The sequence below is a fragment of the Bufo bufo genome, chromosome 2 (assembly GCF_905171765.1).
Source record: "Bufo bufo chromosome 2, aBufBuf1.1, whole genome shotgun sequence".
Classification (NCBI taxonomy): domain Eukaryota; kingdom Metazoa; phylum Chordata; class Amphibia; order Anura; family Bufonidae; genus Bufo; species Bufo bufo.
The window spans coordinates 707,662,852-707,681,066 of NC_053390.1; the positions used below are offsets into that span (position 1 = coordinate 707,662,852).

The following is an 18,215-nucleotide window of genomic DNA, read 5'->3' on the forward strand; positions in this document are numbered from 1 at the left end:
CGCTACTTTGACAGTGAGAATGGTAACAACTGGTTGTCAGTTTATTCATAAATAGTCAGGAAGAATAATAGGTGAATGACATAATACAGAGCTATGAGATAAGTTGTTGCAGAATTGTCATTTCATGGGGGAATAAAAGTACCGTATTTTTCGCCCATAAGACGCACCTAGGTTTTAGAGGCGGACAATAAGAAATAAATATTTTTCATTAGACCTCAGCTCACAGTCCCAATCAGACCCCCAATGTTAATAAGACCCTCAATCAGATCTCAGATCAGACCCCCAATGTTAATAAGACTCTCAATAAGACCTCAGATCATACCCACAGTCAGCTCTCAGCTCAGATTCCAATGTAACTGACCCCCAATGAGACCTCAGATAAGAGCCCTAATATAAATAAGTCGTCCCATTTAGACCTCAGATTAGCCCCCCATGCTTCAGATCAGCCCCCCATACCTCAGATCATCCCCCATGCCATAGATCAGCCCCCAGCCTCAGATCAGCCCCCATGCCATAGATCAGCCCCCATGCCATAGATCAGCCCCCATGCCATAGATCAGCCCCCATGCCATAGATCAGCCCCCAGCCTCAGATCAGCCACCAGCCTCAGATCAGCACCCTGACTCAGATCAGCCTCCCAGCCTTAAATCAGCCCCATCCTCAGATCTTCCCACAGTATCAGATCAGTCCCCCATGCCATAGATCACAGAAAATAAAAAAATCCCCTTACCTCTTCTGCTCCAGACGCCACCGCTCCTCACCTCCAGTGCTTTATCTTCTTCCACAGCACAGCTGACGGCAGAGGACCAGGAAGCGGTGAGTGCAGAGCCCGGGGAGTGCTGCATTCACCGCTTCCCAGTCCTCTGGTACTAATGAGCGCTTCATAAAGGAAGCGCTCATTAGTATTTGCACCATAAGCTGCAGTGACATTTTCCCCCACTTTGGAGGAAAAAAAGTGCGTCTTATGGGGTGGAAAATACAACAGGTCCTCTGTATTGTTACGTGACTGCATAAAGCTGTCCTGCTTTTACTGTATCTGTACTGTATCCTAGTTTTTAGATCATCCATGTCTTTTCTGATATGTTTATATTGTTTGTAAGTTATGAACCATGCTGTACATGCAGTGAGTTAAAATAGCAATATTATCCATTGATTATTACCAATAAGTCTGTATTTACAGTAGATATTACATAACCGTTATTTTTATATCAGTCAGAGACATCTCACAGAAGATCTTTTACTCCATTGGATTTTGCTAATCACACATGGACCGGACATTCTTTCCTGACAAGTAAGAAACCATCTCATATCTCCAGATTAATGTTTTACTTCTTTTGATTATAAAGGGGACCACAACTGATTTTAACCTTTTTTTTTTAAAGGAGACTGTCACCTCTTAAGAATTAGCATCCCAATGTAATAATAATTCTAGAACATTGTTTCACAAAATTCTAAATTATGCTATTCCTCTTTTAATCCTTCTAGAAGATATGAATAAATTGCTAGCAGCACTGGCGTAGCTATAGGGGTCGCAGCGGTCGCAATTGCGACCGGGCCCCTAAGTCAGGGGGGCCCACGGGGCCCCCTCAAGCCAGGAGAACGCGGCCCGCAGCTGATAACTGAAATCAGATTCAGAGGGGGCGGAGCGGAGGCAGAGGCGAGCCCTGACTGTGTAGGGCAGGCGAAGTGAGGAGGGGGAGCTGCTTCAGTTCAGGAAGAGGAAGCTGTGTGCAGAGGTGCTGCGAACTTACGAGTGACTCCTCTCTCCTATCCTGCAACTGTGAGACACTGACTGACTGTGTTGATATACTGAGGTGAGCGTGGCGCCGGCGGCGTGATAAACTAATGGACCGTCCGACCGGGGTCCTGGTCCGGTCCAGTAAGTGACTGTCCCTGGCTTGAGTGAGTCCCCTGACCCGCCTGGTGGCTGACCCAGAGCGCCGGTGAGATCGTGATAAGCCCAGACCAGTCAATACCCACTTAGGAAATCTCAGTCTCATCAGATGTGGCTGCAACAGGCCAGCAGCGATTGATAAGCCAGAATTAATGTGCACAGTGGGAGGCCCCCCCTTAGGCAAGTGACAAACTGCCCCCCCCCCCTCAGTCTTAGGCAAGTGACAAACTGCCCCCCCCTCAGTCTTAGGCAAGTGACAAACTCCCCCCCCCCCTCAGTCTTAGGCAAGTGACAAACTGCCCCCCCCTCAGTCTTAGGCAAGTGACAAACTCCCCCCCCCCTCAGTCTTAGGCAAGTGACAAACTGCCCCCCCCCCCCTCAGTCTTAGGCAAGTGACAAACTGCCCCCCCCCCCCTCAGTCTTAGGCAAGTGACAAACTGCCCCCCCCCCCCTCAGTCTTAGGCAAGTGACAAACTGCCCCCCCTCAGTCTTAGGCAAGTGACAAACTGCCCCCCCCTCATTCTTAGGCAAGTGACAAACTCAGCTCTGCTACATCTACAATGAGCAACTACGACAAATGTAATGCCAAACTGCAGTTCCTTGTGATGCCTTGGATAGCTTCCACTGGACCCACAGCCTGTGGGTCCAGAGGAAGCTATCCAAGGCATCACATAGAGGATGCCATATGTGACTTCCATGGAATTCGGGAACCCCTGCTCGGATCTGGGAATAATAGAGAAATGGTTCAAAACGAATTGATGTTCCAGAATTTTATGGGGAATGCAAGTAGTTACTAAAACAGACATGTCAGGACTGGAACTTTTTAGAGACGTTTTCTGAGATAATTAAAAATCTGCCCAGAGTGGTGCTGGATGAAAGGGGTGAGCATTTTTATTTTAACCAATTGCAGGGCTTGTCCAAGATTTTTAATTATGTAAGACATTCCCCTTTAAAGGGAATGTATCATCAGGAAATGACCAAGTAAGGCTCCTTTCACATCATCGTTTCTCCTTTGCGTTCTCAAGCTCCGTTGAGGAGCAGGAGAACGGAAAGGACGGATTCTGCAGATAACTGAGACCTAACTGAGTGTAACAGAGCCTAACGACCCCATAGACTATAATGGGGTCCGTTGGGTGTCCGCTCAGAATATGATTTATGAGCGGAGACAAAAGTCCTGCATGCAGTCTGTAACGGATCTCCTGGCACCCCGACCGGGTACCTCCGTCGAATGATGCTCCTAGTGCTTCCCGAGGACTCCAAGCACTCCACTTGACACCGTAGGCGCTGCAGACCCCACGAACCGCCGAAGCTTGGTTGAGGTCTCACCATCTCCTACCCACCCTGGACCTACGACAAGGCTGTAGTGGGTGAACCTCTCCCAAATCCCGAGAGCAGGAACAGCTCTTACAAGAGCTAGTAGTTATTGCCAGGGGAGTATAGCAAATCTTCAGCGTATAGCAATCCCCAGTGTCGATAAGTTACCCAAACACCAGCCTCAACATGATGAAGGGTAAAACAGGAACTCTTTATTTGAACACACAAGCATTGATTTATACACATTTTCCAACAAGGTTACCACCCACAGGGTTTTGTAAAAACAGCCAATAACCACGTACAATACACTCAGACTCTCCCACACAAAATCCTCCCCTCTGCCCGTGATCCAATTACCTCACTCTGGGTTGATGCAATCATCACAGGCAGGAGAATACACAATGTCTTCTGTCCTGGAGACAACAGAGACGTAATTCAATTATCTCTCAGGACAAAGGACATCGCCAATACACACAGAGAGACAATGGAACAGACCTCACTACTCAGCGTATACAATGTCCCACCCTTTTCAATACACATAGTCCTTTAACATCCCAAAATGGCACGAATTAGACCAGGGTTTCAAGTTAGTACAAGTCCTTTGTGAACAAAGGAAGCCTGGCTGATGAGAGGGCCCATAATCCTGGGGCAAGAGGCTGGTAGCCAGGCCCCTCCAAAACCCAGTGGCGAGGTTGGTTTCACCACACATCTCCCCCTCCCAGGGAAGACTAACCTGATACCTGACCTCACGCCGGTCAGTATCTGAGTTAGTCTGGCAGTCCACCCACAACCCAATACTGGACCTGTTGAATTTTGGGGCCTGGCTCTGTTCTGTATGTCCCCAGCTGTTGAGGGGGCATCTGCTACTCCTTGCTTCCTTGTTGTTCTCTAGCTTGGAGCTGTAGGTACTGTGTGGGCAGAGGCCGACTGCGCTCTGCCCAGATGCCAGCTCTTCCACTGGGGTAGCCTGTGGGAAGTCTGGCTCTGGAGAAGAGGATAGGGGAGGGCAGAGGCCAACTGTGTTCTGCCTCGATGCCAGCTCTTCCGCTGGGGAAGCCGGTGTGCAGTCAGCCTCTGGAGAAGAGGATAGAGGAGGGCAGAGGCCAACTGCGCTCTGCACAAATGCCAGCTCTTCCGCTGGGATGGGGTCAGGGAATTCTACCCCCAGGACCTTGTTGTGGATCAGCTGGGGAGAGGAGGGATCGCTTATCTCCTCCTCCTGGCATTCCTGCAGGGTTGGTGGGGACTCTGTATCGGCCGTCCAGCATCCCGGTAGGCCTGGTGCAGAGACTGCGGTTCCATCTGCATCATTGGAGTTAGGGGTGCTGTCCCCCTGTGGTTGGGGAGAAGGACCGGTTGTCTCCTCTCCCTTCAAAGTACACTGCCGCTGGGGATCAGGACCAACTGTCCCTACTCCCTGAAACTCCGGCTGCCGTTGGGGATCTGGGCCGACTGCCCAGCATCCCTGTAGGGCCGGTGGAGAGATCTCGGTCCCATCTCCACCTGCCATATGGGTTCCCCCCAGGACCAGTCTATGAGGTCCCCTACCTCTGTAGCTCGTACTGAAGCAGGGGATACTTCAGTCGGGTCTTCCCAGCTGTAGGGTTGTAGGTCTGGGACTGCCACCCAGCTCTCTGGCAGTGTATATTGGGACCGAATTGAGCTGAAGAGGTATTGGTAATCCTGCTCCAGCTCCCACTCCTTTGACACTAGAGATGCCAGATCTTGTCTCACCTCTCGCTGTAGCCCAGTCATGCATAGCCTCCCTGTAGTCATAGATATCCCAGAACTGGGACTCTACAGCATCTCCGAACTTCGGTTCTGCGAAGGCCTCAAACAGGCCAGGGCCATCATAATCCCCACCCTCGGGTCTGTCGTGCTCAGCCATCCAGGGGGAGTGCCGAATCACATACCACCAGAGTGCCTGGTAGGCGTTGTCTAGCCAACGCTCCTTCCATACCAGGCTCTCCAGTTCTGTCACCCACTCACCCAGGGGCTTCTCTCCCAGAAGGGGCATTCGCAGGGCCGCTCGCATCCGCAACTGCTGCTCCTCACTGGGGAGACACTCACCCCGCCGACGCTGTACATCTTCCAGGGCATCGTGCCAGACGCCTTTCCGGACTGCATCCCTCCAGTCCGGGTCATCCTCCTCCTCGTAGTGGAACGCTGTTTGCAGACTAGCCGATTCCATCCTGCTGTAGCCAGGGGCGCTGTACGGATACTAGCGTTGCCCTCAATTTTGTAAATCCACGAACGGTGTCTCCGAGCTGCTTCTCCTCTCACTAGGACGCCATCCCACTGCTTGCCACCAATGTAACGGATCTCCTGGCACCCCGACCGGGTACCTCCGTCGAATGATGCTCCTAGTGCTTCCCGAGGACTCCAAGCACTCCACTTGACACCGTAAGTGCTGCAGACCCCACGAACCGCCGAAGCTTGGTTGAGGTCTCACCGTCTCCTACCCACCCTGGACCTACGACAAGGCTCCAGGCTCCAGTGGGTGAACCTCTCTCAAATCCCGAGAGCAGGAACAGCTCTTACAAGAGCTAGTAGTTATAGCCAGGGGAGTATAGCAAATCTTCAGCGTATAGCAATCCCCAGTGTCGATCAGTTACCCAAACACCAGCCTCAACATGATGAAGGGTAAAACAGGAACTCTTTATTTAAAACACACAAGCATTGATTTATACACATTTTCCAACAAGGTTACCACCCAAAGGGTTTTGTAAAAACAGCCAATAACCACGTACAATACACTCAGACACTCCCACACAAAATCCTCCCCTCTGCCCGTGATCCAATTACCTCACTCTGGGTTGATGCAATCATCACAGGCAGGAGAATACACAATGTCTTCTGTCCTGGAGACAACCGAGACGTAATTTAATTATCTCTCAGGACAAAGGACATCGCCAATACACACAGAGAGACAATGGAACAGACCTCACTACTCAGCGTATACAATGTCCCACCCTTTTCAATACACATAGTCCTTTAACATCCCAAAATGGCACGAATTAGACCAGGGGTTCAAGTTAGTACAAGTCCTTTGTGAACAAAGGAAGCCTGGCTGATGAGAGGGCCCATAATCCTGGGGCAAGAGGCTGGTAGCCAGGCCCCTCCAAAACCCAGTGGCGAGGTTGGTTTCGCCACACAGTCTTACTTGGTCATTTCCTGATGATACATTCCCTTTAAAGGGGAATGTCTAACATAATAAAAAATCTTGGACAAGCCCTGCAATTGGTTAAAATAAAAATGCTCACCCCTTTCATCCAGCACCACTCTGGGCAGATTTTTAATTATCTCAGAAAACTTCTCTAAAAAGTTCCTGTCCTGACATGTCTGTTTTAGTAACTACTTGCATTCCCCATAAAATTCTGGAACATCAATCTTTAGGCTCCATTACGCTCAGTTAGGTCTCAGTTATCTGCAGAATCCGTCCTTTCCGTTCTCCTGCTCCTCAACGGAGCGGGAGAATGGAAAGGAGAAACGGTGATGTGAAAGGAGCCTAATATCTCTGTATAAATAAGACAGGATCCACCGCTCACAATAGGTGATATTACAGCTTATCAGCTCTCTCCTGACCTCTGCACAGGTCACAGAGCATGCCTAGAAAACTCTCTCATAGAAGTCAATGGGGTCCCCATCTGTTCATTGTGTCTATGGCCCATATAGCTTTTCTCAAAAGACAGGAAGTCTTAACATGTTTTAGGCCTAGTGGCCAGTGTGAAAATTGGGATTATGTAAGTTTTTATTCATGTAGATAAATATAGAGATATTAAAAAAATATAGATATATTAAAAAATGTTTAGCATAAAATGTGATTCAAACAATAGGTCTCTTTAAGCACTAAAGACAAAAGAGGATTCTATGGATGACCATAATGGGAAGAATAGGAATTTATTACAACCAGTCATTTCATTTTAAACCAGAGTGGATTGACCCATGAAGCCTTTTTGCTGCCACTTACTTGGATTTCAGATTTCATCCTTTGCGTTGCATAGAGTAAAATCTGCAGTAAATCTGTAGTAAATCTGCATCCAGTTCTGCATTAACATCTGCTTGTAACAAAACACTGGAAACAATAGGCCACGTGTCATACAACCCTTAAAGGGGTTGTCTTACTTTAGCAAATGGCATTTATCATGTAGATAAAGTTACTACAAGGCACTTACTAATGTATGGTTATTGTCCATATTGCTTCCTTTGCTGGCTTGATTTATTTTTCCATCACATTATACACTGCTCGTTTCCATGGTTATGACCACCCTGCAATTCATTGGCGGTGGCTGTGCTTGCACACTATAGGAAAAAGCACCAGCCTACGTGAGCTCCCACTGTCCCCCCTGCCACCAGAAATGGTGGTGCTTTTTCCTATAGTGTGCAAGCACAGCCACCGCCAATGAATTGCAGGGTGGTCATAACCATGGAAACGAGCAGTGTATAATGTGATGGAAAAATGAATCCATCCAGCAAAGGAAGAAATATGGACAATCACAATACATTAATAAATGGTTTGCATTAAACTTTCTCTACATGATAAATGCCACTTGCTGAAGTGACAGAACTAGAGTTGAGCGAACACCTGGATGTTCGGGTTCGAGAAGTTCGGCCGAACTTCCCGGAAATGTTCGGGTTCGGGATCCGAACCCGACCCGAACTTCGTCCCGAACCCGAACCCCATTGAAGTCAATGGGGACCCAAACTTTTCGGCACTAAAAAGGCTGTAAAACAGCCCAGGAAAGGGCTAGAGGGCTGCAAAAGGCAGCAACATGTAGGTAAATCCCCTGCAAACAAATGTGGATAGGGAAATGAATAAAAATTAAATAAATAAAAATTAACCAATATCAATTGGAGAGAGGTCCCATAGCAGAGAATCAGGCTTCATGTCAGCAGAGAATCAGTCTTCATGTCATAGCAGAGAATCAGGCTTCACGTCACCCAAAACTGGAACAGTCCATTGTCATATAATTTAGGCCCCGGCACCCAGACAGAGGAGAGAGGTTCCATAACATAGAATCTGGCTTCATGTCAGCAGAGAATCAGTCTTCATGTCATAGCAGAGAATCATAATTCACGTCACCCAACATTGGAACAGTCCATTGTCATATAATTTAGGCCCTGGCACCCAGACAGAGGAGAGCGGTCCCATAACAGAGATTCAGGCTTCATGTCAGCGACTCAGCAGAGAATCAGTCTTCATGTCATAGCAGAGAATCAGGCTTCACGTCACCCAACATTGGAACAGTCCATTGTCATATCATTTAGGCCCCGGCACCCAGACAGAGGAGAGAGGTACCATAACATAGAATCTGGCTTCATGTCAGCAGAGAATCAGTCTTCATGTCATAGCAGAGAATCAGGCTTCATGTCACCCACCACTGGAACAGTCCATTGTCAGATATTTAGGCCCCGGCACCCAGGCAGAGGAGAGAGGTCCCATAGCAGAGATTCAGGCTTCATGTCAGCAGAGAATCAGTCTTCATGTCATAGCAGAGAATCAGGCTTCACGTCACCCAACATTGGAACAGTCCATTGTCATATAATTTAGGCCCCGGCACCCAGACAGAGGAGAGAGGTCCCATAACATAGAATCTGGCTTCATGTCAGCGACTCAGCAGAGAATCAGTCTTCATGTCATAGCAGAGAATCAGGCTTCATGTCACCCACCACTGGAACAGGCCACTGTCAGATATTTTTAGGCCCCGGCACCCAGACAGAGGAGAGAGGTCCCATAACATAGAATCTGGCTTCATGTCAGCAGAGAATCAGTCTTCATGTCATAGCAGAGAATCATGCTTCACGTCACCCACCACTGTAACAGTCCATTGTCAGATATTTAGGCCCAGGCACCCAGGCAGAGGAGAGAGGTCCCATAGCAGAGAATCTGGCTTCATGTCAGCAGAGAATCAGTCTTCATGTCATAGCAGAGAATCAGGCTTCACGTCACCCACCACTGGAACAGTCCATTGTCAGATATTTAGGCCCAGGCACCCAGGCAGAGGAGAGAGGTCCCATAGCAGAGAATCAGGCTTCACGTCACCCACCACTGGAACAGTCCATTGTCAGATATTTAGGCCCAGGAACCCAGGCAGAGGAGAGAGGTCCCATAGCAGAGAATCTGGCTTCATGTCAGCAGAGAATCAGTCTTCATGTCACCCACCACTGGAACAGGCCACTGTCAGATATTTTTAGGCCCCGGCACCCAGACAGAGGAGAGGTTCATTCAACTTTGGGTTGCCCCTCAATATAATGGTAAAATGAAAATAAAAATAGGATTGAATGAGGAAGTGCCCTGGAGTACAATAATATATGGTTAAGGGGAGGTAGTTAATGTCTAATCTGCACAAGGGATGGACAGGTCCTGTGGGATCCATGCCTGGTTCATTTTTATGAACGTCAGCTTGTCCACATTGGCTGTAGACAGGCGGCTGCGTTTGTCTGTAATGACGCCCCCTGCCGTGCTGAATACACGTTCAGACAAAACGCTGGCCGCCGGGCAGGCCAGCACCTCCAAGGCATAAAAGGCTAGCTCTGGCCACGTGGACAATTTGGAGACCCAGAAGTTGAATGGGGCCGAACCATCAGTCAGTACGTGGAGGGGTGTGCACAGGTACTGTTCCACCATTTTAGTGAAATGTTGCCTCCTGCTAACACGTTCCGTATCAGGTGTTGGTGCAGTTAGCTGTGGCGTGGTGACAAAACTTTTCCACATCTCTGCCATGCTAACCCTGCCCTCAGAGGAGCTGGCCGTGACACAGCTGCGTTGGCGACCTCTTGATCCTCCTCTGCTTTCGCCTTGGGCTTCCACTTGTTCCCCTGTGACATTTAGGAATGCTCTCAGTAGCGCGTCTACCAACGTGCGCTTGTACTCGCGCATCTTCCTATCACGCTCCAGTGCAGGAAGTAAGGTGGGCACATTGTCTTTGTACCGTGGATCCAGCAGGGTGGCAACCCAGTAGTCCGCACACGTTAAAATGTGGGCAACTCTGCTGTCGTTGCGCAGGCACTACAGCATGTAGTCGCTCATGTGTGCCAGGCTGCCCAGAGGAAAGGACAAGCTGTCCTCTGTGGGAGGCGTATCGTCATCGTCCTGCGTTTCCCCCCAGCCACGCACCAGTGATGGGCCCGAGCTGCGTTGGGTGCCACCCCGCTGTGAACATGCTTCATCCTCATCCTCCTCCTCATCCTTGTCCTCCTCGTCCTCCAGTAGTGGGCCCTGTCTGGCCACATTTGTACCTGGCCTCTGCTGTTGCAAAAAACCTCCCTCTGAGTCACTTCGAAGAGACTGGCCTGAAAGTGCTAAAAATTACCCCTCTTCCTCCTCCTGGGCCACCTCCTCCTCCATCATCGCCCTAAGTGTTTTTTCAAGGAGACATAGAAGTGGTATTGTAACGCTGATAACGGCGTCATCGCCACTGGCCATGTTGGTGGAGTACTCGAAACAGGGCACACAGGTCTCGCATGGAGGCCCAGTCATTGGTGATGAAGTGGTGCTGTTCCGCAGTGTGACTGACCCGTGCGTGCTGCAGCTGAAACTCCACTATGGCCTGCTGCTGCTCGCACAGTCTGTCCAGCATGTGCAAGGTGGAGTTCCACCTGGTGGGCACATCGCATATGAGGCGGTGAGCGGGAAGGCCGAAGTTACACTGTAGCGCAGACAGGCGAGCAGCGGCAGGGTGTGAACGCCGGAAGCGCGAACAGACGGCCCGCACTTTATGCAGCAGCTCTGACATGTCGGGGTAGTTGCGAATGAACTTCTGCACCACCAAATTCAGCACATGCGCCAGGCAAGGGATGTGCGTCAAACCGGCTAGTCCCAGAGCTGCAACGAGATTTCGCCCATTATCGCACACCACCAGGCTGGGCTTGAGGCTCACCGGCAGCAACCACTCGTCGGTCTGTTGTTCTATACCCCGCCACAACTCCTGTGCGGTGTGGGGCCTGTCCCCCAAACATATGAGTTTCAGAATGGCCTGCTGACATTTACCCCGGGCTGTGCTGAAGTTGGTGGTGAAGGTGTGTGGCTGACTGGATGAGCAGGTGGAAGAAGAGGAGGAGGAAGCTGAGTAGGAGGAGGAGGAGACAGGAGGCAAAGAATGTTGCCCTGCGATCCTTGGCGGCGCAAGGACGTGCGCCAAACAGCTCTCCGCCTGGGGCCCAGCCGCCACTACATTTACCCAGTGTGCAGTTAGGGAGATATAGCGTCCCTGGCCGTGCTTACTGGTCCACGTATCTGTGGTTAGGTGGACCTTGCCACAGATGGCGTTGCGCAGTGCACACTTGATTTTATCGGATACTTGGTTGTGCAGGGAAGGCATGGCTCTCTTGGAGAAGTAGTGCCGGCTGGGAACAACATACTGTGGGACAGCAAGCGACATGAGCTGTTTGAAGCTGTCTGTGTCCACCAGCCTAAATGACAGCATTTCATAGGCCAGTAGTTTAGAAATGCTGGCATTCAGGGCCAGGGATCGAGGGTGGCTAGGTGGGAATTTACGCTTTCTTTCAAATGTTTGTGAGATGGAGAGCTGAACGCTGCCGTGTGACATGGTTGAGATGCTTGGTGACGCAGGTGGTGGTGTTGGTGGTACATCCCATGTTTGCTGGGCGGCAGGTGCCAATGTTCCTCCAGAGGCGGAGGAAGAGGCCGAGGCGGCAGCAGCAGAAGAGGCCGAGGCGGCAGCAGCAGAAGAGGTAGCAGGGGGAGCCTGAGTGACTTCCTTGTTTTTAAGGTGTTTACTCCACTGCAGTTCATGCTTTGCATGCAGGTGCCTGGTCATGCAGGTTGTGCTAAGGTTCAGAACGTTAATGCCTCGCTTCAGGCTCTGATGGCACAGCGTGCAAACCACTCTGGTCTTGTCGTCAGCACATTGTTTGAAGAAGTGCCATGCCAGGGAACTCCTTGAAGCTGCCTTTGGGGTGCTCGGTCTGGGATGGCGGCGGTCAGTAGCAGGCGGAGTCTCTTGGCGGCGGGCGTCCTGCTTTTGCCCTCTGCTCCCTCTTTGTCTTTTGCTACGCTGTTGGCTCGGTCTCACCACTGCCTCTTCCTCCGAACTGTGAAAGTCAGTGGCACGACCTTCATTCCATGTGGGGTCTAGGACCTCATCGTCCACTGCATTGTCTTCATCGCTGACCTCCTGTTCAGTCTGCACACTGCAGAAAGACGCAGCAGTTGTAACCTGTGTTTCGTCATCATCAGAGACGTGCTGAGGTGGTATTCCCATGTCCTCATCATCAGGAAACATAAGTGGTTGTGCGTTAGTGCATTCTATGTCTTCCACCGCTGGGGAAGGGCTAGGTGGATGCCCTTGGGAAACCCTGCCAGCAGAGTCTTCAAACAGCATAAGAGACTGCTGCATAACTTGAGGCTCAGACAGTTTCCCTGATATGCATGGGGGTGATGTGACAGACTGATGGGTTTGGTTTTTATGCGCCATCTGTGCGCTTTCTGCAGAAGACTGGGTGGGAGATAATGTGAACGTGCTGGATCCACTCTCGGCCACCCAATTGACTAATGCCTGTACCTGCTCAGGCCTTACCATCCTTAGAACGGCATTGGGCCCCACCAAATATCCCTGTAAATTCTGGCGGCTACTGGGACCTGAGGTAGTTGGTACACTAGGACGTGTGGCTGTGGCAGAACGGCCACGTCCTCTCCCAGCACCAGAGGGTCCACTAACACCACCACGACCATGTCCACGTCCGCGTCCCTTACTAGATGTTTTCCTCATTGTTACCGTTCACCACAATAAGAAAAATATTATTTGGCCCAATGTATTGAATTCAAATTCAGGCCTTTTTTTACAGACCCCTAACACTATCTGGCTATCTATTTAGGTACCGTATTACACTAATACAGGCACAGCAGTAATGACAGATTTAGCTGAATATAAATTTGAGGCCTGTTATTTAGGCGCTGGGTGACAGGTATACGTTTACGGACAGAATTAGACTTGGATATGCACAGTAGCGTTTGTGTGAAGTTATTGAGAATGACCCTATCAGCACCTTGAATCTAATATACCCTTTTAGGGATAGATTTAAAGTAGGCCTGATACAGCAGAAACCACTAATTTAGAAAATTGCTAGGTTGGGAATTGTATTTCAACCCAGAACAAAAACTGTGCTTTGACAGACACAAAATAACTTGAGCAGCTACAGCAGTAATGACAGATTTAGCTGAATATAAATTTGAGGCCTATTATTTAGGCGCTGGGTGACAGGTATACGTTTACGGACAGAATTAGACTTGGATATGCACAGTAGCGTCTGTGTGAAGTTATTGAGAATGACCATATTATTCGGGTTCGCTCATCCCTAGACAGAACCCCTTTAAGTCAGGTTTACACTGCCTGATTGTTGGGCAGATTATCGGGGACGAGCGTTCCTATGAATGCTTGTTTCTGATAATAGGCTCGTCTGAAGGTGCCGCAGATCACCCGATGAACTATTGAAACAATCTCTCATGCGGTCACTACAATCATTGTTCCCAGGCAGCAGATCGTACTGTCTAAAAAGCACTTTTTGCCCAGAAACCCTACAGTTGTATGAGGAGCAGTAGCCATCACCCATCCTCATACTGTGGAGGAGATTGTTGCAAGTAAATACATGTCTTTAACCCCACTGATGAGCAGGCAATTTTCTGGAAGGAAAGCTTTGATTGCTGCATGTAAAAGCAGCATTTTTTGTAAGCACAACTCAAACACCAAAGAATTGTTTTTATTTTTCTGGAAAAAAAATCCACATTTAGAATGTAACATTGTACCGGTGTAAAGTCCAATACTTCACTGTTAACTGTAGTGTAAAGTGCATGTTACACAATCCTGAACCAGGAGCCAGCTGTTACTGATATGGACCTTAGCCGAGCCGTAATTGCTGGTGATATGGATCTGCTCTGGGTGCAATGTTTCAGTTACACAGGAAATCACTGGTCATTAGCGCACAATAATATCTGCATAAAAAAATAAAAAAACAACCTAGGAAGCCTGAGAGATTACAAGTCACTGTTTGGGGGGGCGACTCCTACAAATTATTAGAGATAATGAGCATCCCTCCTTCCTTCAACTCACGAGTCTTCAACATCTTATAGTGCTCAACCTGCGGCCCTCCAGCTGTTGTAAAACTACAACTCCCACCATGCCCTGCTGTAGGCTGATAGCTATAGTCTGTCCAGGCATGCTGGGAGTTGTAGCTTTGCAACAGCTGGAGGGCCGCAGGTTGGGCAGATCACCAAGCAGGCTGCCCGTACAAAGCATTTTTCTAATGGGTAATAATTAGTGTTGAGAAAATGGACTTCGATCCGAATTTCAGGAAAAATTCAATTCGCAGCAAAGCTGAATTTCCATATGCTTCGTGGTAACAGATCGATTTTCCCTGAAATTGCAGTCAAAATTTAAAAAAAAATCATACTTTCCTCATCCATTTGAGAACGAAGAGGCCGCCATGGCCATTTTGCTTGAAGATCCACCCTGATATCTAGTGGGAAGTATGATGTCACCACGCCAGCTAACACAATGACGTCATTACGTGCAGTGCGTTTCGCGCTGGATCTTCAAGCAAGATGGCCACGGCGGCCTCTTCATGCTCAAATGGATGAGGTAAATATGATTGAATTTTTTATTTATTTTTATTAGCAAACACTAAAATGCTTTAATATGGATCTCAGATGCCGAGATCAGTAATGAACGCAGCATCTAAAGGGTTCAATGACTGTCATTTCCTGTCATTGCACCCACAATTTACAAAGAAATGCTCTTCGTCACGAATCAAATTTTAGAGAACTTCACCCATCTCTAGTCATAATTCTAGCAGCCCTCACATGTCATATTCAGGTGATAATGCACACTGTCTGCTTCTCTTGTGTTTTAGCTCCATATGTTACATATAATCAGCACATTTACATGAGATGTATTTTCCTGTTAATGATATTTTGCACTGTTAATTATCAGCATGGACTTTATACTGTTGTCCTTGTCCTTCATGCAGATTTGATAAGAGCTCTGCTTTATTGACAGGGTAGAACCTATCTTTCTATAATGAGTTGGGTTACAATTCCATTTTGGGATAACATGATGTATCCAGTAGCAGCACAGTATAGAAATTTGTGTCCAACCTGTAGAATATGTCCCTGCAGGATACAGCTTCTCTGTTGGAAAGAAAAGGTTTATCTGCTATTGGCCAAAAGTAAAACAGCGAAGCATAGTTTGTATATAATTGCCAGATAACTCTGTCAGTGCTTACCGATCTACTTTTCATACATATGGGACCCTAAAAAAAAGTATGAGACTTTTTGGGAAACCCTGACCTTACACTATGGTGAAGCCTTGAAAAGCAATCACAAAGGGCAGAGAAGCAGTCTACAGTAGTTCCTCACCTACATAACCCATGTTATTAGCTTCTGCAAGTGGCATGGAGTCTAATGCCACCTATTGGTTGGTGCGGTATTGGCTTCTCATATTAAAGGGATTGTCCTATCTCGCCATTTCCATGACCAGATGAGACTAAGCGCCGGTCATGGTGGCCAGAGTTATGGAAATGGCTTGGCACTCTCCTATGGGAGATATGGAAACAGTGGAGTGGGGGTCGCTTGGTTGTCTCCCCTGGCCAGAGCATAGTCCCATCTCGGCCATGGAAATGGTGAGATGGGGCAACCGCTTTAACTACTAGCCACATTTCAGGTCCTTAATTAAAAGGCTGCAGTGTGAATCCTATTATGTATGGTAGACTACCTCCTGAAGGATTAAAGGATTGACAAGCATCTGGGAAATTAGGAAAGCTCCTGGCTATCCACCAGTCTGCCTGTTCATGTGATACAGTGATTTCAGCTCATCAGGTGTAATAATGGCAGTCGTTCCAAACCTCCAAAAAATATTCTGGATAGTAGCGAAGCACCAGAGTTAGGTTCTTTGGTCTCATATCATGTCACAGGTTGCACATGTACACTGCTATGGGACTTCCAAAAATAGCTAAGCGCGCTTGCGCAGCGATTTTCAGAAGGCCTATAGAGGGGAATGGAGACAAGCATGCATGCACATCCTTCTCTCCATTCACTGCATCCTGCGTTGTGGTCCAGTTCTTCAGGGATGGGACCCGCACCTATTGGACATATCCAGTGCATAGCCCATACATGTCTAGATGGGAATAACCCTTTAATCAACTAATTGATCTACACATCTAAAATACTGTATACATTGTGAAGAACTGAGTACTGACTTGTTTGCATTGGGTGCTTTAATAACTTTTTTTTTCTTCTATAAAGGTTCACAGTATCAACCAAAATCTTTTCAGAGAAATCCACCGAATTCACGGAGAAAATTCCCAGTGCCGTCTTAATAAGGAGCGATAAAGGGCAATAGGAAGTGTGGTTTAGTACCTTTTAAGCCAGTGCTCATTCTTGCAGATGTTTACAGTGGATTTCACCATTTGCAATGCATTGAATGAATTTCATGGCAAATCTGCAGTACGCTGCAGCAAAATTCCTACAATTTATACATGTCTGCACCTTGCAACTATATTAAGTGCTTCTGAGTCCGAAAATTGTAATATTGGTAATATCATGGAGCACGTCTCTTCTTATCCTGTTTTACAGCTTGTGGTCACCCTCCGCGCAAATTTACATCATATAGTAGCAGATGAGTATCTTGAGTGCCCCTACCGATAGAGAGAGGAGCTTCATTACCTCCATTTGCTACATAAAACGAAATATAACAGCAGGCAATAGTCTTCTGTCCCTGCATATGTGGTAGTGGGTCCAGCGAGACCTCTAGGGCTTTAGAGGTCATACGGTGCATAGCAAAGTGCTCCCTAAAGCATGACCATTATTGCTTGGGATGGAGAACATGTTTTATATGGAGACTGACTTTACTACATCAAGCAGCTTTTATGTCTACAGAATTGCACAGTTTACAGTTTGTAATGATGTAGTCCAACATGGCCAGATGCACTGGGCCTGAAGACCTCTCAGATATTGGAGAAACGATCATTTATTTAAAGAAGACCTGTCACCACTCCTGACATGTCTGTTTTATTTTCCTGAGAATCTTTTCTCCTAAACCTATGCTGAGTCGTTCCTCGGTTATTCCTACTAGAATCCTATGAATAAATTGACAGCTGAGTGTTACCAGTTGGAGGTTTATTGCTGCCAGTGTCCGGCACACCCCATTGACAAGGAGAAGGGTAACATCCAGTTCTTAATTTGTTCATAAACTCTAAGGAATGGCACAACAGAGTTATAAGAAAAGGTGCTCCAAAACTCTTATTTCTTGGTGGAATGCAAGCATGTGCAAAATCAGACATGTCCAGAGTGATCAGACCTATCTTTCATACATTACATGTGATCTGAAATTCTGGCTATGGAAAGATTCCTTCAAATGTAGGTATATACTTTGCAGGCCTACTATTTGAACAGGCTGATACTGACCATCAAAGTTAGGCCTCTTTCACACGGCCGCTTTTTTTTTTTTCTCGGGCCGTTTTTTGCGTTCAGTATACGGTCCGTATACGGAACCATTTATTTCAATGGTTCCACAAAAAAAAACGAATGTACTCCGTATACATTCCGTTTCCGTATTTCCGTTTTTCCGTTCCGCTGAAAGATAGAACATGTCCTATTATTGCCTGCAAATCACGTTCCGTGACTCCATTCAAGTCAATGGGTCCGCAAAAAAAAAAAAAACGGAACCCATACGGAAATACATCTGTATGTCTTCCGTGTCCGTTTCGTTTTTGCGGAACCATCTATTGAAAATGTTATGTCCAGCCCAATTTTTTGGTAATTACTGTATACTGTACATGGCATACGTAAAAACGGAACAGAAATGGAAACACAACGGAAACAAAAAATGGAACAACGGATCCGTGAAAAAAGGACCGTGTCGTGTGAAAGAGGCCTTAAAGGGATATTCAGGTTATAGAAAGTTATTTTCTCTTATGACTGTAAACCTGCTAAAAACTTCAGTAAAAACTCAATGTTTAAAAAAAAGAAGAAAGTTATTCCCGGCATATGATG

General features: G+C 47.7%; 1 protein-coding gene across 3 annotated transcripts in view; it reads left to right on the forward strand.

The window, feature by feature from the left end:
* Positions 1 to 17,740, forward strand: part of FAM149A (family with sequence similarity 149 member A) — a 155,694-nt gene extending 137,954 nt beyond the window's left edge. For 2 of the 3 annotated variants that reach the window (XM_040418757.1, XM_040418759.1), the window contains exons 13-14: positions 1,213 to 1,291; positions 16,467 to 17,740. In XM_040418757.1, the coding sequence (XP_040274691.1) occupies positions 1,213 to 1,291; positions 16,467 to 16,540 (153 nt within the window). In that variant the 3' untranslated portion in view covers positions 16,541 to 17,740. The remainder of the gene's footprint in view (positions 1 to 1,212; positions 1,292 to 16,466) is intronic. The other variant, XM_040418758.1, reaches the window with a different exon arrangement.
* The last annotated feature ends 475 nt before the right edge of the window (positions 17,741 to 18,215 follow it).